We start from the raw sequence: 21,402 nt of genomic DNA, 5'->3' as shown, positions 1-21,402 counted from the left end.
ATAGAGTGTGAATGCTGGCTACTAGAACTAGTGGTCGTAGGGCAACGGGGAGATGAGTTAGCAACTTCACGTTTAAAAGAGATCCAAGTCCATAGAGTAGAGACTAATAAGGTCTCAACATATTATGGATGCCCAATCCCGGAAAGTATCAGAGGTTGTTGAGTTATCCAGCCTCTCACTGCATATATGGGTAGTCTAGTAAACCAGGTCACAGCGGTGGTGGCCGAGCGGTCAGCTTCCTGTAAGAGTATATGGATATATATGAATCTAAAAGATGCTTTCTGTTGGATGTGAGGCTTCGCCGACTGAGAACACCCCTAAGCTTACTTATCTAAAAGGATGCTAGTATAGTATACATATATATCCATATATGCAATAATAGGCTGGGATCGTTTCCAAAAACCAATCTTATTACTCTATCTTAGAAAACGTTCAATTAATATGATCTGTTCGTATGTATCTACATCACATGTTACGCCTTCAGTCTCTGTTTTGCTATATCGTTATACCACCAGTCGGAATATGAGATCTACGATAGCTTTTCTCAAGAAAAATATTCTGACAGGGTGTAGCTAGATTACCCGATAAGGTTGCACACCTCTCTCTGGGTAATGATCAACCATCTGAGGATTCATCATCCTCCAATGTTGTCTCACGTCGTATTCCTCGTAATATTACGATTAATCGAAATAGAACTCAGATAATGCCTAAGAGTGTTCTGGGTTCCCATATGTCGTATGTCTGTAATTATATGAAGAATATTCGTTCTGAAGCGCACTTCAAAGTCAATCCTCCTGTTATGACTTTTCCTCATGGTTTGATAGACTGTCTATTTGAAAGTCAAAGAACAACCTTTATGGGTTTAGGATATCGTTTTAATCCAGGCCAATCAGAGTTTATCATGCATGATGCTCGATTTCCATCTAGTTTGATGAAGAGGAGTTACACTCACTGGATGAATTCGCTTCATTTATCCATGAGTAAGAAGATGTCATCGGTACGGGAGTTGTGTTCGTTTAGTCGCCAGGATGGAATGAGAAGTGTCTTAGATGTGAATTACTATAAAAACTTAGTGGAGGTTATAACCTTCTTTAATGGTACCTTTGGACGTTTTTTAATATTAACCTGTTCGGGGTTTGGTTGCACAGTGTGGTATACATTTTTCCCATGTATTGATGGTCAAGCTCCTATGGAGCTCTTTACACCTATCGTCTCATATGATCCTCTCTTAAATATGGACTTTTTGGATCCCTCCTACAATTGTGTTGAGTTTACAGCTCAAAAGGATATGTCTGAGAGGATCAAATCAACATTTGTGAATGTTCCCCCGTTTTCTGAGATGAATATCCCGGCTAGTGGTGTGGTTCTTCGGAATGTATGTTTAGGCTTAATGATTGCCTTCATAATTACTACAGGTGTAGTAGATATGAGTAATGTAATGAACAATGTATAGAAGGAAAAAAATGGGCATTGTACTTCATTCACTTAGTGTGTCTAACGTCTTACGTTCTCAAAACCATTATCTATCTAATGGATATGGATATTGTATTCTAAAGCGCTTTAACTCGTCTTTATGTACACGCCAACAGCTATTGGAAGATATTCTCTTTGTTCATAACGATTTAACGACAACTACAAGTTGGTCTATGCCTCTTGATCAATTAGAATCAATTCTACAACAAATATGTTCGGATGAGTCCATCTATCTCCACTAAGATATCTTCTCATCCCGGAGTATGCTTTTTCAAAGTATTATGCCGAAGTACTTATATCATCTTATCCTGATATCATGTTTCGCAAAAGTCGACGTCATCGTGGTTCTATAGAGGTTCTTTTACCGCATAAGGATGATGTCGTGGTCTACACTGGTTTAGCACGTTTCTTATATCGTTTCTCTGTGGTAGCTTACCGCTAAATGATGATTACCGAATATTGAATCGATCAAGTATCGAGGCTTTTTATAAAAGTCTTCTAGGTATAAGGGTTCAAAGGTTGTACTCAATTGAATTAGATGAATCCTTGAATTTCATTCCTAAAACTCATTTATTAGAGACGCTGTCACCTATCCTTCATGATAAGTCTGTCTATAGACTCATATCTCAGTTGATGGAACTCAATATTTTACATCAGGATATGTATCATCCACCATCTCCTTATGGTATACCAACTCTAGGTGAAATATGCAGAGTCTTATTCAATCTATACTTGGCCGAAAGCTTTGATCCTGGCTTTGCTCGAAAGTATCCTAGTATTGAGTTTGAGAGGTATTATGATACCGTTTTTATCTTTATTAAAGACAATGAACAAGAAAAGGCTTTCTTCGGTATAGAAGATCTGCTGGTAGATCTTGAGCTAGTCAACGGGTATATAAAGTCTATCGATACTTTAGGATGTATGTACTCGAGAATAGGTCCTGTAAAGAAAGTCTTTCGTATTGCACCTGATGGCACGATAGAACGTGGAGAAGATCGATTTGATTGTATATAATATAAGTAGGTGTCTATAATAGAAGATCTTTCTGCCGCTTATCTATGGATCATCTTGATTCTTCTCAAGATGCTCGACCTCTTTGTCGCGCTTAAAGGGTTCTGAAAGATGAGCATTATCTCTTTGTTCTTGCGTATGATCATCAGTCTTATCTGAACTTCTATCCAGCTCCTGCGCACTTATATCAATGGAAGAAGAGCTATCGTAGTAGCTGTCATTGCTCGAGCTTGTAGTGTAATCGTTGGTTACTCTGTCTTCGCTTGTAGTGGTATCGTTTACACTTGTAGTTAAGCTAGAATCATCATTCTTGCCATTGCTCTCTACATCATAGCTATCATAGTAGCTGCCATTGCTCTCATAATCATAGCTATCATTAGAGGGTAGGAAGTCTGCTAAAGATTCGAGTCTTTCGTCTCCATCCATTTGTTGACTATCCATGTATTTAGAGTAAGCGACCTTGACACATGCTATACGATATTTGTACAACATCAAAAGTCGTTGGTCAGCATTATCTCCCTTCTCAGCTTCTCTTTTTAGCTCCATATGGGTTCTCTCTTTCCATAGCCATACGTGTTGTGCTTTTTCTTTATCCTTGAATTTGTCAAGAAGTATCTTAACGTCTGGATCATAGGGATAAGGAATATCCGCAGAATAATCCCCAGCATACCAGTTGGATAGTGTAATATCTTCTACTGTTGTCTTACCTTCCCTGATGTCCTTCTGGGTCTTGAAGATAGCATAGGCCCGGTTTACACACCTGATTTCATCTTTCCAATAATTTCTTGTTCTAGGGTTGTATACATTGTCTGAATTGAGTTTGCTCAGCATTTCTTCTGCTCTTGCTTTGCGATCCCAGATCTCTTTCACTCTATCTTTGTTCTCCATTCTAATAACATAGTGTTCAATCAATTCATTTTCTCCTATGGTGTCACGTTGAGAATAATCATCTACGTTTCGCGCTGTAGTGTAATCATTTGCAGTAGGCGCATAGGTAGAAGTAGGCTCACAAGTGCTGCTAGTTGAAGAAGTTGTATCTCTTTCTTTTTGTTCTTTTTCTCTTTTCATCTCTTTTACAAGTGCATCCCATCCTGAAGAACTGTTAGTTGTGGTAGGCGAAGAAGTCCTATTGTTATTGTTGTCTGAATCACTTGAAGAATGGTTCTCAGGAGGGGTACAACTCTTATTGTCACTCCCAGAATTGTTATCATATTCTTTCTCTAAGGACCATCCCTTGCCGTTACCAGAGCTATTATCATTGTTGTTATTGCTATCGTTGCCAGGGGAGCTATTCTCTGGTTCACTATCATGGTCATCCGTATGTTGAGTGTCAACAGTGCTATAAGAAGTGCTATCATAGTAGCTGCCATTGCCATCTGAACGAACAGTTCTTGCTTCTGTCTCTTTGTTGCCATCCGTAGGCGTAGTTGAAGAAGACTTCTCAGAAGTGTTAGTAGTCTCATCTTCTTTATCCGGTAGGATTTCATCCTTATTGTCACCGTCTTCATCACTCCCAGAGCTATTGCTATTATCATTGCTTTCATGTGAACTGCCGTAGCCAGAGCGTGAGTCTGAGCGTTCATCAACGTTGTTGCCACCTGAGCGTTCGTTGCTGTTATGGTTATTGCTATCATTGCCAGAGCGTGAGTCTGAGCGTTCGTTTCTATCACTGGCGTAGCCGTCTTCATCACTATCATTGCCAGAGCGTGGGTTCTCAACAGTGCTATAAGGTGCATTAGTCGAAGTTCTATCATCAATGGTTGTTGAAGAGCTGGTTGGCGAAGAAGTGCTATCATCAACGTTGCTGCTTTCTGTCTCTTTCTTGCCATCCGTAGGCGTAGTTGAAGAAGTGTTAGTAGTCTCATCTTCTTTATCTTTCTCATGTTGGATTTTCTTGATAATGTATCTCAAGTCCTGATTTGAGCAGTCTTTTAAGTTTTCCACTTTAAAGGGTGTGGTCTCCAACCAAACATTATTTTCACTGTATACCACTTTCCTTTTGGTACCGATATCCACATTCATCGCAAGATGTGGACGTTTTCCTTACAATCCGAAGTTGATTCCAATCAACACCAAAGGGAGTCGAATACGGTACCTTTTCTCGTTCTTCTATTAGCATATTGGTTTCATACCAATCAATGTCAACAAAATGTTTTCTGCTGCACCCTTGGTGTTTAGTACATCTTTCCATCAATTGTAGTAAAGCAATAGGTTTTAGGTGCTAAAAAGAGCCCCCACGCTATTGATCTTCTAGCTTCAATTTCCCTAAGGACTGAGAAGATACCATATCATCTGAGGAGTGGGTTACCAAGAACTATAGAGTCTGTGTCATGTGTAGTAGCAGTCCTCTCTTGCGTATATATGGATACATATGGATCCTTTGCACATGCTGTAATAGCCGTGCTAGTTGGACTGCAGCATTCTTAGGCGGGTCCCAACTATCTGTTGATAAATCTTCTTTAAATTCGCTACGTATGTATCTTCGTACAGTTTGTCCCCATTTATGAAAGTATCCTTTCTACTAATTGATTGTAACAATCTTGATTGCAGATCTCCGGTAATAGTCATTTTTGGATTGATACCAAATCTGCCGTAAAGTGAATTCATAAGGATTTTGGTAAACATAAGAACATTTCCTCATCATCATATTTCTTAGCCTCTAACCTGCTAGTACTATAGCTCCGTTGACAAAAGGTCTTGCAAAGGGCTTTCCGTCTTCTTAAAGAGATAGCACGTAGAGGTAGATTGGTGTAGCCCAAATCCGCGAGCCATATTTCAACTCCTCGCTATAGTAAAACACCGACAAAGTATCCTGTTGAAAGATGAGAGATCCATTTAACCTTTTCCCTATAGGGTAGAAATGTTTTTTGATAGAATCGGGCATTTCACCATAAGCCTCAATAAATCCATAGAGGGTGTCTAAATCTTCTTCCCTCAGATCTCCATTCCAGTATGGTTTTACCAGCAGGCATTGGGTATTCTTGCATCACATAGGATAGAGAGAGTTCAAATCCTAGTTAGTACAAGTTCTCACCTCTTGGTTATAGACATCAACATGACCTCCGTAGTAGCCCTTCCTGATGAATTGATCTTCATTCACGTTTGGGATGTGGATTGGAAAAGACGAAGCATCATAGTATTGAATACGAAAGATTTCTCATAGCTAGGGATGATATGGTCAAGACTGTATTTAGGTTCACCTTATAGATATTCAAGATGATCTCTTGAGCTTTTTTCAGAACTCCTCCAAGTAGAAGCACATCTGCTTCAAATACTCACGCAATTCTTCTTCCCTAAGAGAGATATCTTCCACAGTTTTGAGTTGCTCATGATCGAAATCATATTTAGCCCCAAGATCCGGACACAGGCTCTGTGCCAGGGTAGCCAGTTTTCCAGGAGTAGATTTAACGAATCTTTGAAGGAGAAAAACAGAACACTTTCTTATCAACCATCTTTTCATTCACCTCTTGTGCATCTTTTTGTAGACTTGATCTCGTAAATTCGATGGTTTCGAATCAGAGGTTGAATGCTGTTAACGGGGCCTTACCTATTCAGGGGGGACGAGTGGAGCCTCGAGAAGCACTTGTTGCAGAGAAGATCCTTGGCCCCTCTTCATCTCTACAGGGTTCCAAATCTTTATTCAACATAGTTGACAACGAGCGAGGCAGCGAGGAAGAGATAAAAGACGCGAATAAGAAGCAAGCTCGCCTCCTTTTTTATCATCATTTTCTAGAGGGGGATGAGAAAGTGGACAAAACAGGCGGCGCATTCCCAGTCGAAAAAGATGGGTCCTTTTTCGTCTCGCAATTTCTCATCGAACAAATACAGAAAAGAATCATCTTGAAAACGAGCTAACCCAACCCCTTTCTTCGTAGAGCGTGTATTGTAAGTGATCCGAACCTGCATGGAGCGAGCCCCCATTAGAGGCAAGTGAAGTTGGTGAGCCGTATATGCCGGCAACTATCTCCTGCGGGTCGGAGGGAGAGGACTCAGCTGCTAGTTAGTACCCCCTGTTCGGGGTGACCCTTTCACTCTTATTTATTATATACGCTTCGCGAAAAGAATGTTTTTTGATACACCGCGGACATGGATTCTATATGACCAATGGTCGTGGACAAGTCGTTACTACTAGCACTGACTTCCTCTTTCATTACTCATTCTTTCCATTCCCTCTCCTTTTGTTCTCAGTTACTCATCAAATGGCACTCCGCTCATTATCTTTAAGTTCGATCATTGGAACAAGGTTCAAAGAAAGGGTGGGAAGTTGGAGGTTGGTTGAAGATGATGTATGCGGCGTTCAGAACCCGTCTTGAATTGAATGAATTAGAAAGAACGAAGAAACGTAAGGAACTGCACGGGTTCAATAGGGACAATTGCTCTCTCTTCTCAATCTCTGAGTGATGCATCTGGATCAGCCATCGGAAATACCGTTGCAGGGGATACGGTGTGATCCCGGGTATTCTTATCTTGGCCTATAAGAATCTAATTTATTTCATCCTCGGTTTGGATCCGGGTGAAATAAGTGATCCTACTACTATATCAGCGCTATCGAGTTCATACGTTTTTGCTTGTGCAGCGTTATGATTTCTTTATGGAACTATACAAACCTAGATTACATTACGTTGCTGCACCGAGAGTTGGACATGACTACTTATGATTTCTCCCTCCGGTCGCAAGTATAGACGATAACCAAAGCCTATGACGTGAAGCTAGCTGGATGCTTGAAAATCGGGGAGTCCCAGACGTGGTATATAGATTATGCGAAGGTCTGGATATAGAGTACCCTACCATGATGGTATGTCGGACAATTCGGGAGTTTTCCCCCCCCCCCCCCCCCCCCCCCCCTTTTCCCCCCCCCCCCCCCCTTTCATCCCCGTTTGACCCCTATATTGTTATTGTGACCAACCCTATTATGTTATTATGATATTATCATAGCGATTCTATCTATCGGAATTATTCTGGCGTAGGAAGTTCGCGGAGTCGGTTTGGCCAACTCGATGTAGACTCATCACATCCTGGGGTTGAAGAACGGTCCAAGGGTTCGGTTGTTCGCCATTCAAGTGGTACGTGAGTGGGTGAAGACTAGGTCGTTTTTAATTTGAATTTCTCTGAGCATTTCGTTCCCGAACGGATCCTATCAAATATTTCCCATTTCTATGCTCATCTCTATTTCAGGTATTCGGGGAATCCCCTCCTAATAAGACGAAATATTCCATTATGTCAATGCCAATAGAATCAATGTTATTAGCTGTGAATTCGAACTTTTGGTATTTCCGTTCTTCGGATGATATGAGGGCCAATCATTGCTTCATTGGTTCCAAGGTGGCAGCCGCGGAATCTGCCTAATTGGGTTAGCCATTTTCGTTATAGTTTCGAGTCCGAGGACTATTGCTGTAGAATCTATTAATCGCATTCAGGTTTTAAACACCGATCCTTAAGAGTTACCAAAATACGAAAGTTATCTTCTTCCTTTCGTCTCAAAGAAGAGTTCGATCCTGGCTCAGGATGACCGCTGCGGCATGCTTAACAAAAAAAAAAAGATTTGAGTTTCATAAGTCAGTCGGTGAATGCTTTCTTTTGTAATAAAAAATCCGGTCGCTAAGTGTTTAGCGGGCGACAGTTAGAGTTCACGTGCATGGTCGTTCTTGTGTGGGTTCGAACTCCCATAGCCCCGATGTGACGAAAAAGACTGATTAACGAGATACGACGTGCCTGCACGTTGAATCAGATTCTATTTGTATCTTGCACACCCTCTGTCGTGTAGCATTGCAGGAGAGCTGTTTGTCGCAACAGCCGACACTTAATACTAATACAACGCCGCATTCACTCCGAACATGGAGAAACAAGAATGACGATCTCTTCCAGAGAAACCGTATTTTATTTCGAGAGCACCATCTTCACCCCCCACGCTTACATCCCATACCTCACAAACTACACGAAAGTTGCCCCTTTTTCATGGCGATTACCCATCACAGAGATGCCCAGAGGAAGAGACACGAACTTCATAATCCTTTTCTACTCAATCCAGAAAAAATAGATCGGAACGTTATCCGGTTCGTCTCCATTTCGTGAAACTATCCTCAAGCAAGGCAGCCGATAAGTCATCGAGGGTTTTGTGTGAATAATGGAATGGTACGCATTACTCATTTAAAGTGATCCCGCGGTGATATAATATCTTTTCAAGAAAAATGACGCGAGAGCCCGCGTGTGCCGAAATAAGGAGATCCTTCTCTATCGAAATCTCAGTTTGAAAAAAATAATAGGACAATGCCGTGATCACCCGGTAAGAATGTGGAGAAGAACCAAAACAGAAGGTTCCGCCTTACTCAAAAATAAGTAGGGGATGGCGCCCTACTACTAAAAGACGCGGTTTTTGCTAACAGTTGCGTTCTTCTATGCAAGAAGAAGACTTATTAAAGAACAAAGAACTTTTTGAATCCATAAAAATACAATAGTATGCTTAGGCAGTTCTTTCGCTGAGCACACAAAATGAAGAGAATTGTCTCATTTCAAATCCCTATCTTATCGAAGAGAAGGAACGAGACAAACCGAAATCTTCTCCCGAACAAGAAGTCCTATAGTTTACAACTCTTCTTTATATAGTAATTCGACCTATTGCTCCGCCGACCCCCTCCCACCGTTTACTATTGAGGAGAAAAATAAACGAATCGAACTGCCTACTCATTATTCGGAGGGTGAATCATAGAAACACTAAAAAGCTGTAGGTATCTTATGCGACCTTAACATAGGTCACATCCCTCACGACATTAAAGATTGAAAGATCCAAAACCTCTCTTCGGAGCGGGAAACGGACGTGGCCAAACAACATATAAAGATCGGCATCGGCGTACGTCGTCGCTCCTAGGGTACATATCCTCCGGATAGAGGATACTCTTAGATCGATTCATAGATGGATCTCTCTCCCTATAGATAGGATCTCGTGGATAGAGATAAAGCTAGGGACTCCATCTAGATCTTGATTCCCTATTTTCATTTTTTGAGACCAACGTTGTCTTGAAATCGTCAATGGCGGGTAGGTAAGTCGAAGACTTCTCGTCTCGACTATCAAATTGGAAAACATCGTTTTTTAAATTCTTGCTTGGGAGTCGGAGCGTAGACGGGCGAAGTAGAGCCCAGGAAACAGGAAAGCTCGTCCTTCCGAGAGCAGTTGATAAAAATAGAAAAATAGAAGACTTGCTGCCCCTGCCCTGAGAGGGGGCGGCCTCTCTCGGGAAAGATGGCCCAATTTCTTTTTTCTTTTAACCTCGTTAGCTCAGCGGTATATTTTTAATAATAGCAGCGTTGAGATATTTCGTTTTCTAATTTCCTGCCTATTGCGTCCTTTCATCGAAAGCCTGAGAGAAGCGGGGAAGGGATAGTCCTTTTTTCCGGGCAAGTCCAAGCGGATTTTTATGAATTTACGCCGAAGCGGCGGAAACAGAAGCCGCACTCAGAAGGCGTGGCAGGAAGGGGGCGATAAGAGGGGCGCGGGGTTATATTTGAACATAAGGTCTTGGGAAGACGACGGCGCATAAGAATAGGGGGGGGGTTTACAGTAAGGCAGCTAGGCAAATACCTCGACGAAAGGTGGAGGAGGGCGCGAGGACCTGGGCAGCGGGATTTTCCCGTCCTCATGATCTCGACTAAAGGAAAGTCGCCACGTAGATATGGTTCGAGTCCCAGTTATGATTCCAGTTCAGAAGGACTTCATTCAATCGAAGAAGGAGCATTCGACCAGATAGCTAAAGCACAGGGTTTGCCAAGAGGCGACCACCAGGTAACGGACTTTGTTTCCAGAGTTCTTTTATGTCTGGAAGCCCCTCACTCACTCTAAGGTGAGTGAAATGCCCCTACTCTACCTGCAAAAGGAAATCAATTGGGAAAACCTGGGACTGAAGTTAGGATTTATGTCGACTTAATCCCGTGATTTTTTAATATGTTATGTGGCTTAGCCTGTGAAAGTTGAAGATTTCCGATGGTCTAGCCGAAATGGGAGCTGAGAAAAGTCTCTAAAAAGGAGAGCAGGGACTCATTTCATCTTTCATTTCTGCACGAGCAAAGCCAACCAAGCCATCACCTTTCAGAAGAGGACAGACATGCTTTAGCAGATTTGTAAGCTAACCGCCCTTGCTTAGCTCCTTCTTTCTTTTCTTTGTCTTCTATCGTTCGTATACCGTATATGGTTATACTCACTGCTATAGAGCTTTTCTTACAGGACTTTTTCTGGTCTTTTCATTCGGAGCCAGCTAACGCCTTTTGGGCTAACGCTTGTCTCCCGCATTCACTAATACCATAGCTAGTTGAGATCGATCGTTCGTCTACCGTATATAGGTCTACTCACTTGCTGCACCTCTTTCTAGAACACTAAACTTCTCTTATGCACCTTTTTTCTTACTGCCGTAGGTTCTGAAGATGCTCGACCAGCGGGAGTCGGGTCTTATCGAAAGAATAGAGATTGCCAATAGAGCTTAGCTTTCTTTGTGCAAGAGATCGAAGAAGAACATATCTTTCTAGGCCGGTGGCTTCACTTGTATTGTATTCATCTATCTGTGAGAAACCTGTTACAGGAAGGCGTAAAAAACTCCGCCGAAGCCGTTGTGCTTTGATGCCGCCTGCCGGGAATTCTTATATATGAGAATCAGATGGTGTTGTTAACTGCTAAGAGACTTGTACCATGGCACATAGACTTCGGTCTTCAACCTATCTTATTTTTAACCTTCTATCCTACGTGGATGTAAGGTAACACCAAGGATACCTAGCATTCCACCGCAATCAACGTGGATCATTTTACTGATAGCATATGGGGCTTTACCATATTAGTACTCACTCATAAAATCCCGGAAAGAAGGCTTATCCGCGCAATCAACATGTATCGTTTCCTTTGATTTAATGAATGCAACAATCTCTCATTAGAGTTCGACCGCATTTTAAAGTATGATCTATCTATTACGATGAAGTCATTGCCTTCCTATTTACCCTTCCTTCTGCCTATACGGCTACTTCATTCCTTGCTTTAGAATGACGAAAGAGGAAGTGTGAAAGCAATGTCCCTTCCCTCTATTCTCAGTTGTTAGCTGCTTCTTTTCTGGTATTGAGTTCATAGACCAATCTAAATGTGATTCCGACACCTGACGACGGCCTTCGCGTGTGCTACTATAGGGACGCAAGGTCGCTAGTTAGTATCCCCGTTACGGAAAGCTAGCTGAACTTCTCTTCTATGTCTTACGTAGATAAGAAGAATGGACTGCCTGTAGCCTTCGCTTCTTCTTCTGCTCGCTACCGCGATTAGCTCGACCAGAGGCCGGAACGATTACGGGTTTAGTCCTCTTCGTTCCATCCGACCTCGCTATGCAGCTAAAGATGCTGTCCTTCCGTTCGTTTATGCTTTCAGTAACACATAACACCTGTGGAGCCCTTTGCGCGATAGAGGCTAAATAAGGGGCTTGCTTGTCTACTCGAGTGTCGATAATAAACCAGTCATCTCAACATTCAAAATTCCTAGTTTCTAGCCAGCAAGCCTATTACGTAAACAGCTTTGTCAACGTTGACACATACATAGAAATCTTTCGGGCCTGTTCAGTTTAAAGAGAAATCGCAGGATTCAAACCTGTTTGGTGGGGAAACGCTCGACAATAAGCCTCAAACAAGGTGGTGTAGTCGCTTCCTATTGCCCCCCGAGGGATTTCGTTACGAAACTAACGCAACAACGTCTTTTTTGACTGTTGATTGTTGGAAGCTTCTTCTTTCGTCGAGCTGCTTTCGCTCAGCACTCTGGCATTTCTTTCTAAGACATAAAAGAAAAAAAGACGAAAGATCTATTAATATGCATGGCTGCCTATATAACAGTTGCCTCCGAACCTCCTGTCTCACGACCCGCAAATAGAACCTGTAGCTTCATGCCCCGCCCCATTAAGGCTTACTAATAGAATAGGGTTGTGCCTACGGCCTCTACCTACGCACGATGCCACCTGTGCCGCGCCTCTGCGTCCGATGCCACTGAAATCTGCTGCAAGTCCAGTCTTACTAGACCCGAGACCGGCATTGTCTTCCGAACTAATTGCGGCTATTGGATTTGCGGATCAAGCCCCGACCTGGTAAGCATTTCTTTGAACAGCGAAAAGCATTCACCTCGGATGTCGCTAAGCTAAGGGATTTCTTTCAAGTCGATTGCAGTGACTACAGTGCCATAAGTCTGGTTGGGTTTGGGTAAGACCCCGGATACATTAACAGCAAGTAAAACCTTGTTATAACGCATATAACACGCCTATTCCTCGTAGAGTCTATTGGCCTCCTAGCACACGGTTTCTTGTACTATACTGTAATGCTATAAAGTCTACATCGCTTTTCTGCTTTACACGTACTCCAGCCAACTTACTAAAAGAGAAACTTACGGACAAAGAGGCTAATAGTTAGAAGCACTCAACATGAATAGCGCTTTCAGCTACAGAATGCGAGGTTAGCTACACTTGCTTAGTTCAAACAACAATAGCTACAATAACTTGCTAAAACAGCAGAACTCTTCAACAACATTGTATTCTATACACCTCTTTCTTCTATCGTGTATCCCGTTATAGGTCTACTCCTGCTTTCTTTTCTTTCTTTAACTCTATATACAGAAATCAAACTTTGGGGAGCATGCAGACATAGACGTAAAAACCGTTATTTACGTTCCTACATGTTCCATTTAAAGAGAAGTTCTTATTAGATTGCCAGAAGTCATACGGCTCAAATCTATCATGTCGCGAGGTAGATGGTTCAACTCATATACAGAAAATCGATACAGCCTTTATTAGAATCAAATACAACGAATAAAAACCGGTATTCTCCGTCGGCGACTCCTCTTCTGTTCTCAGTCGGCGAAGCCTCACAGCTATATACTCTTCATACGACCTACGTTGCCTATAAACTATCTTATCTAAGAAACAACGCTTCTCATAGCACGTACTTGCTCATTGATTATGACGTGTATTAGCTTGCATCAAGATAGTTTATTAGAATAGAAGTCGGTAGGGTTGCTAGATAGCGGGGCTTACTAACTAATTGCATATAAGGACTATACAGTAGACTTGCCGGAGGTTCTTTGCAATACTGAGATATACTGTCTAGCTATAGAAGGCATCTATTTGTATTGCTATTCTCTTACCGATATAACACACTAGTCGGCTTCGACGCTACACTCGCTGCTGTCTAGCTACATAGCCGCTTGAATAATAGGGCTACTTACTTGAGGAAGACCTATTATGCTACTTGAATAAAGAAGTGTGAGTGCCATTGATCGCGGCTCGAGACATTAGGTTGTGGTCTGGCAGGCTTCTTACCGAGCATAGCTCACATTTCAGGAGTTAGCGTCAGAAGGAAAGTTGACTTGCTGCGTGTTATACGCGCTGTGAAACAACAGCCATTAACCACCCGGGTTGGACCTTTTAGAATGTAAGCGATTGGGGATTGATGTTCCATGACAAAAGCGTCGATGCGGTATCTTGTTCCTGGTTCTGGTTCAAAAAATCCTGTCCCCGTAACGCACCTCTTTTTTTGTGAGCTGCGTTTTAGCCCTTTTGTATAACTTGACCAGCTTGGAAAAGAATATATAGAAAGATGCTTCTGTCTTGTCTCTAGAGCTGCCTCTAGCTCTTTCTCTTTTCTCGTGGGTGCGTCGCGGGAGACCAACCCCAATAGCGATTGTTTGGAGGCAGCTTAAAGCAGAAGAGAATAATGATGCTTACCAAGCTCCTCTCGACAATGGCATGCACACGCAACCGGATATTCAAGGGTTAGCCTATTGCTGAAGATGACACCTACCACTGCGGCGATACCCATCCTATAACTGTAGTGCTCCAATCTGGTACCCACATAGTGATTTCAATTGAAACCGTTGTAGGATCCAACCCAGCTTCAATTAGGCCATCTCTGACAGCGGATTGCCATTTCTTGAGGTCCGGCTGTAACACAAGGCCTTCTCAACCCATCATAGAATGCGTTAACCACTCCGAGATCCCAATAAGCCAGGTTCTTGCATAAATAGGATCTGCCCGACCTATAGAAACCCGCGTAATGGCGCTGCTTCCCCCCAATACTCGCCTCGGGCGTTCGGAACTCCCTCTTGGATGTGGAAAGTTGGGCAGTGGACTAAAAATGATCCATTCGTTTAGTTTTCCAAGAAAAACCGTTTGTCATCAGATTAGGGTGTTTCCGTACGGGACATTCCACCCCTTTCAAGCAACAACACGCGGAAAACTTGTTACCAATGTCGCCCGCCAAGGGACAACGGCTGTCCCGCCCACCACTACAATGTAATCGTAGTAACTTCAGAAGGTAGGTCGGTCGCATTGAAGGTGAAGCCGAGGAAAGAAAAGTAGGGCCTGCTAATCACCGGTGGAATGCGAATAAACCATAAATTTAGGCAAGTAGATGAGAAACACGCATTATGAGCTATACAATATACCCACCCGTACATATATTTCCTTATATATCCAACCACAGAACATAAATGGATGTCAGGGTCTCTTATGCATGCGTTTTGAAAATTTACTCTGCCTTGTATTGGAATCCTGTCTCTCTTCGCAATGTGACAATTGCTGTCGCTTTTGTATTTCTTCTCTTACTCTCACTATACTAATATCTCTACCGTTAGGGTCCTTTCTAAGTGCTTCTCACCCGTCGGTCGAGTGGACTCCGTAACCTCTCTTTTCACTTAGTTCGAGTTATTATATACTACTTGCCTAGCTAGTTGACAGTCTAGCAGCTCCTGACAATTATTGCCGTCTTTTATTTCTCTCGTCTACGCTGGCTCGCAACGGCTTGATTTCTATATGCCTCTTTTTTCTTCTCTTTTAGATGTCTCAGAGTTAGTAAGAGCGTTAATGTCTGCCCGCGTTTAGCCTATTTAATCACTCCGCATATGACACGTTTCAAAGGCTTTTGAAAGCAGGGATTCTCTGGTCTTCGATATAACTCCCTCAAACGGTAGCTATCGAAAGCTTGGCTTCCATAGCTCCTTCTTCTATTGCCTTAGTCATTGTTTGTATTTGTTTGGCCCCCCTTTGTTCTTCCTTCCTTTTTCTTACAACTATATCTCCAGAGTTTCTTACCCTTTCAGTCTTCGACAGTAAGATCGCAAAAAGATGCCGTACTATCCCCGATTTGTACGAGCCGTAAAAGTCTCCTTACTTGGTAATTCCCTCACAAGGGCAGAAGGGTTGCTCGAGTTGATTCTTTAGTGCTTTGTTGCAGTCCCAACTGCCTGGGCGCCGATCCAAAGCTTTATGACCGCCTGAAGCACATGGTATATGTCTAGCCCCAAATGTGCCATAAGGCTTATTTTTGGGGCCTTTCGGGAAGCAGCTGTGCGGCTCTCTCGTATAAGTAGAAGAGAAGATGCCCTCGTGGCCAGGCTTTAGTGGCCCCGCCTTCTCCTGACATGACAAAGGAACGACCGGTTATTGCAAGCTGCCTTCAAGAATGATTATGATGTCAAGGCTTTAGCAATTTGATAGTTTAAGGGGGAAAAGCCTAGGCCATTCTGAAAGGTTTACAAAACAATGTGCGCGTATCCTTTCCACGGATTTCATCCCCGAACAACGGCCCAGCTACATAACGTACTATAATCAATATAATGTAGCAATAGCAGATTAAAATGTGAACAAACAAATGCTGAAGTATGATAAGCTTCATCAAACACCTTGGCCGACCATTCAGCTAACCTGCCCCATTGGTTGCAGTCAATACACGATAATCTGAAAGCTTCATCATCACCAAGGCACAGTGCGCTGAATGTGAAAGAGGTTAGTTAACATCTGCAGGCAATGCCCTGACCGTGTCTCGTTTCTTTTCCTGAAATTAGCTTGCTGATCTACAAAGAGCGTCCTTACCCTGCGGAAAAGAACTCCTAGCATACAAAAATGCCTGAACCTCTGCCAGGCCCCTCCTCGTCCATCTTCATTGCTGGTCTGGGATTGTGGAAACTGCTGAGGACATTTATAGTTGCCGAATCAAAATGGTGAAGGCCGACAGGCAATGATGCTGTAGGGATGTAGATGGTGACGGTGACGACACAGGATGATGATGCGGATTGGTTATTTCGCCTGGTGATCCAGGACGTTCAGACAAGTGTTGCCCAATGGTTAAGTCCGGCATACCAGTCCCCTAAAGTTGTTAAGCCGGCTTGTGGAAGAATTCAGTTAATCATCCCAGGGCTGTGTGCTCCTGGTATCAAAGCAAAAAGATGCAGACACTGAGTTGAGTTTCCATGATAAGGAGAAACAGCGCCAGACTTACTTATTAACCTAATAAAAATAGATAAGAGAGGCTCTCCTCACCTGACTGACAAGAGAAACCACACGAGAGAGAAAGAAAGTAGAGCTTATGCCTAGGCTGAGCTTATTTATTACAGTATCTTTCTGGTTAAAGAATCTCTTTCTAGTTGCTCTGGGCCAATTAGGGAGGACGGAAATACGGGTTATTAACTAGGTAGAGTCTCTTGACATTCATACAGTCCCTAGTAACGGTTTCCTTTGCAATACTTGCTACGATACTGTATAGCTTTAGAGCATTATACTTGCTATTGCTATTAACTATAGAAAGGTGGGCGGGGAGAATCATAGTCAAAGCCTACGAAGGACCGTCAGTCTCCGGATACTACTATTTGTTTTGCCCTTCCCTTGTATGCGCTTTACCTCTGCTAGCCAGTAATCCCAAGCAACTAGCCCTGCCTCGGTTCCACCCTTAAGCAAGAAAGCTCTCCCAGCCAGGGATATTTCTTAAGTAAGGAAGACTTCTGACGGGAATTCTACTTATCTTATCTGACTAGTCTGGCTTTGAATCATATCCATTTTATGGTAAAATTGAGCATTCTATCGCAAGAATAGCAATCCTAGTTAGCACGTTGGAAAACTGGGAGTTGGCTGATATTAACGATGGCAGTAACGGAATCGCGTACGTAATATAAATTCTTCGGCCTCGTTCATCGAAAGCTGGCTTCCAATTGCTCGGAAATTCTAAGCTATATGGGGGGGACTTGGTCTGTGTGAGCAAAAAAACAATTGAATCAAGAAGTGGTAACTTCCGCATGAAAGAAGGTAAAAAACAAGAGTTCGTGCTATTGTTTCTAAGACTTTGCCATCGCCCCGGTCTAAACTGAAACGCGATTGAATCAAAAAACTTATTGGGGTCTGACGCCTAGAGAATATAAAGCCATATGCGAAAGTGGAAAGCGTCGGGAAGAGAAGGTACTATTTATGATGCCCTGGGATTGTTAGCCAGGGATCGCCATCAACAAAACCTTAGCTATTGCTTGGACCCTTGAAAGGCCGCTTTCACACGACGTATACGCCTACCGGACACGCTTAGAGCACTGTTCATTTGCTAGCTACTGGATGCTTACCGAAAGAGGGGAGGAATTGCCCGTAGAAAAGGGGGGAATCTTCATAGACTGCTTCCACCAATCGAAGTATCGCGCATTTCAGATGGTGGTAAGTGAGACCACAAAAAGAGCTCTCCCGCATGATAAAGAAAACGTGCCTTAGTTTCGTTTGGAAAAAACGCAAAATCTCTATTACTTTATTAAGCCGGGATAATAAAATTTTTGTTGGCAGAGGAGAGATGGACTTATGAAATTATATATGTAGTAAGAGCTCTGTCGTTCGTTAGTCTTTTTTTTAGTAAGCTCTTCCCTGTGTATTAGCCCCCCTTTTTAAAAAGGAAGCCCCAGCTCCCTAAGAGGGACCCTTCTCTGATAAGGAAGGAAACAAAGATCTCAATTTACGACAAATCCGGTCCGCTGGCTGTTCTCCACTAAACCACAAAAGACTATAGGGGACTCTCTATTTCATCTTTGTGCCATTGCTGAGTGATGGGCACATGGCTTCTCAGTACTGATTCGTATGGATTAGCACGACCCGGCGATCACATTCTTGGCGGGAAATCATCAACTTTATAATGTTTACTAACGGCTCACGCCTTTTTAATGATCTTTTTTATGGTTATGCGGCTGATGATAGGTGGATCTGGTAATGTCTGTTCGATTCTGATAGGTGCGCCTCCTTGACATGCCATTTCCCCTATTAAAATAATATTTCATTCTGGTTGTTGCCACCAAGTCTCTTGCTCCTTAAGCCCCAGCCTTAGTAGAAGTGGGTAGCTGGCACTGGGTGGACGGTCTCTATCCGCCCTTAAGTGGTATTACCAGCCATTCGGAGGAAGCCGTTGATTCAGCAATTTCTAGTCCTCATCTATCTGGGGTTTCATCCATTTAGGTTCTATCAACTTTATAACAAAACTTATCTCCAACATGCGTGTACCTGGAATGACTATGAATACGATCACCCCATTTGGTGGTACGTTCTATACAGCATCCCACTTTTCTATCACTTCCGGTACTGGCAGGGGGGCAATTCCATGTTATTAACCGATCGAAACTTAATACAACCTTTTCTTGATTCCCGCTGGACGGGGGAGACCCCACTTATCCCAGCTCTCTTTCGGTTTCTTCGGCCATCCAGAGGTGTATATTCCCATTCTGCTGGATCCGGTATCCATACGTCATATCGTTTCTCTCTTTTTCGGGACAACCGGGTCTTCTCGGTTATCTAGGCCTCCTTCCCGCCTCACGCAGCATGCCATGATCAGATCGGTGTTCTTTCGCTTCTTGCTTTGGGCTCATCATATGTTACTGTGGGCTTAGACGTTGATACCCGTGCCTACTTCACCGCCAGTACCATGATCAAGCTGTCCCCACTGGAATAAAATCTTTAGTTGGATCGCTACCATGTGGGGGGGTTCGATACAAACACAAAACCACCCATGTATTTGCTGTAGGTTCAATCTTTTTGTATTCACCATAGGAGGACTCACTGGAATAGTTCCGGGCAAATTCTGGGCTCGACATTGCTCTACATGATACTTATATTGTGGTTGCACCTTTCCATTATGTACTTTCTATTGGAGCCGTTTTTGCTTTATTTGCAGGATTTCACTATGGGTAGGTAAAATCTTTGGTGGACATTCTGAAACTTTAGGTCAAATCATTTTTGGATCACTTTTTTCGGGGTGAATCCGACTTCTTTCCCATGCTTTCTTAGGGTTTCGGGTATTTCCCACGTCGCATTCCAGATTATCAGATGTCTTACGCTGGATGGAATGCCCTTAGCAGTTCTGTCTCTATATATCCGTAGTTGGATCTTTGTCGTTTCTTCGTGGTCGTAACAATCACTTCAAGCATGGAAACAACAAAAGCTGCGTCAAGTCTCTTGGGCTCTTGAATAGAATCCAAAAACACACCGGCATGGCTGATACAAGTCCTTCCAGCTTTTCCATACTTTTGGAGACCTTCCTGCTATCAAGCGAGACGAAAGGCTATGTGAAGTAAAAGAAGAAAAATGTATCGATGCTACTAAGAACCTAACATAAACATTTTTTAGAGCCCTGAATCCTTACTCTGTACGGAGCAGTAGGCTGGAGTTATCGTCCGTATGCGTACCGTAGTACTTGCCTGGAGTAGGAAAGAGTGTTCTATCTCTTTTTAGCCTTTACGAAATAGTACATGTTCTCTGTTATCAAATCGTCTGTGCTCACGATCGATTTTGTGGACGCTTAATTAAACATGAATTCTCGTTTTATTCGTTATCAGTCAACACAGTAGCTGTACTGGGACCAGTGCTTTGTCCTTTATCTAGATCTATATAATAAGGCTGCAACTGCGTCTGAATGAAAAAGTTTATTTCCCTCCATTTGTTGTTGGAAAGACCTCACCTACTTCTCTTCCCAATTCATTCTATTTAAGGAAACGTGCACCGGGCCGCTTAGGCGGCATAGGCAAGCGGTTGGCTTTCTTTACTTTAAGAGTTGTCAGGATTATCACGATAGAAAAGGAATGGAAAACTATATGAATGATGATCTATCAGAGTTTATTTCACGTGATACACACACACACACACACACCTTATATTCTACCTACTTAATCAGGCATTTGCATAAAAATTCTCCAACCCCGAGAATTCTTCATTATTGGGCGGGGTTCTGGTCTGTTGTGGTATTTTGTTTAGTCATTCAGATGTGACTGGCGTTTTTTCTAGCATGCACATTACACCCCTCATGTGGAATCTAGCTTTCAACAGGCTAAACACATTATGAGTGAGATGTTGAAGGGGGCTGGTTTCTCCGTTATATGCAGCTAATGGGGCACAGTATGTTCTCATTGTGGTTCACTTTCATATGTTTCGTAGTCTATATTATGGGAGGTATAAGCAGTTCCTAGGGAATTTGTTCGGTGTAGCGGAGTTGTAATCTTCCTATTAATGATTTGTGACAGCTTTATAGCGATTACGTACCACCTTGGGAGATGAGCTTTTGGGAGTACAGTAATACAAGCTTAGCTAGCGCCATACCTGTAGTAGGAGATACCATAGTGACTTGTCTTTGGTTTGGGGTGGTTTCTCCGTGGGCAATGCCACCTTAAATCGTTTTTTTAGTCTTCATTATTTACTCCCCTTTCTTTGGGGGCGCCAGATATTCTTCCTCTGGGGCGCATTGCATCAATATGGATCAAATAATCCATTAGTGATATTAAATTCATATAGGATTAAAATTGCCTTCTACCCTTATTATTATTTTGAAAGGATATGGTAGGTTGGGTAGCTTTTGCTATCTTTTCTTCCATTTTCAAATTTTTTCTGCTCCTAATGTTTTGGGGCATCCCGACAATTATATACCCGCTAATCCCGATGCCCACCCCGCCTCCTATTGTGCCGGCATGGTATTCCTACCGATCCATGCCATTCTTTCGCGTTATACCTGACAAAGCGGGAGGGTAGCCGCAATAGCACAGTTTTTATATGTCTGCTGGCTTTACCCTTTTTAATAAAAGTATGTAGTTACGCTAGTGCAAAATTTCGCCCGATTACCATATCATCTTTGTTGTTTTTG

The 21,402-nt window shown here is 42.7% G+C and overlaps 1 protein-coding gene and 2 pseudogenes across 1 annotated transcript; 2 read left to right on the top strand and 1 right to left on the bottom strand.

Annotated features, from left to right (window-relative positions):
- Positions 1 to 1,255: 1,255 nt before the first annotated feature.
- On the bottom strand, positions 1,256 to 4,511 carry LOC135151266 (uncharacterized). The gene has a single exon (XM_064089127.1). It carries the CDS (start codon positions 4,504 to 4,506, stop codon positions 2,530 to 2,532), a length of 1,977 nt encoding a protein of 658 aa, XP_063945197.1. The 5' UTR covers positions 4,507 to 4,511; the 3' UTR covers positions 1,256 to 2,529.
- A 1,477-nt stretch (positions 4,512 to 5,988) lies between these two features.
- On the top strand, positions 5,989 to 9,190 carry LOC135152569 (small ribosomal subunit protein uS4m-like; annotated as a pseudogene).
- Positions 9,191 to 16,517: 7,327 nt separating this feature from the next.
- Positions 16,518 to 19,683, top strand: LOC135152558 (cytochrome c oxidase subunit 1-like; annotated as a pseudogene).
- Positions 19,684 to 21,402: the final 1,719 nt, after the last annotated feature.

This window comes from Daucus carota, chromosome 1 (genome assembly GCF_001625215.2).
Source record: "Daucus carota subsp. sativus chromosome 1, DH1 v3.0, whole genome shotgun sequence".
In the NCBI taxonomy this organism is placed as follows: domain Eukaryota; kingdom Viridiplantae; phylum Streptophyta; class Magnoliopsida; order Apiales; family Apiaceae; genus Daucus; species Daucus carota.
Note: the sequence above shows the minus strand (reverse complement) of the source record. Positions and strands in the feature narration are given on the sequence as shown.

Excerpts from the sequence above, each read along its gene's own strand:
- LOC135151266 (XM_064089127.1), bottom strand. The coding sequence starts at position 4,506 with ATGAATGTGGATATCGGTACCAAAAGGAAAGTGGTATACAGTGAAAAT.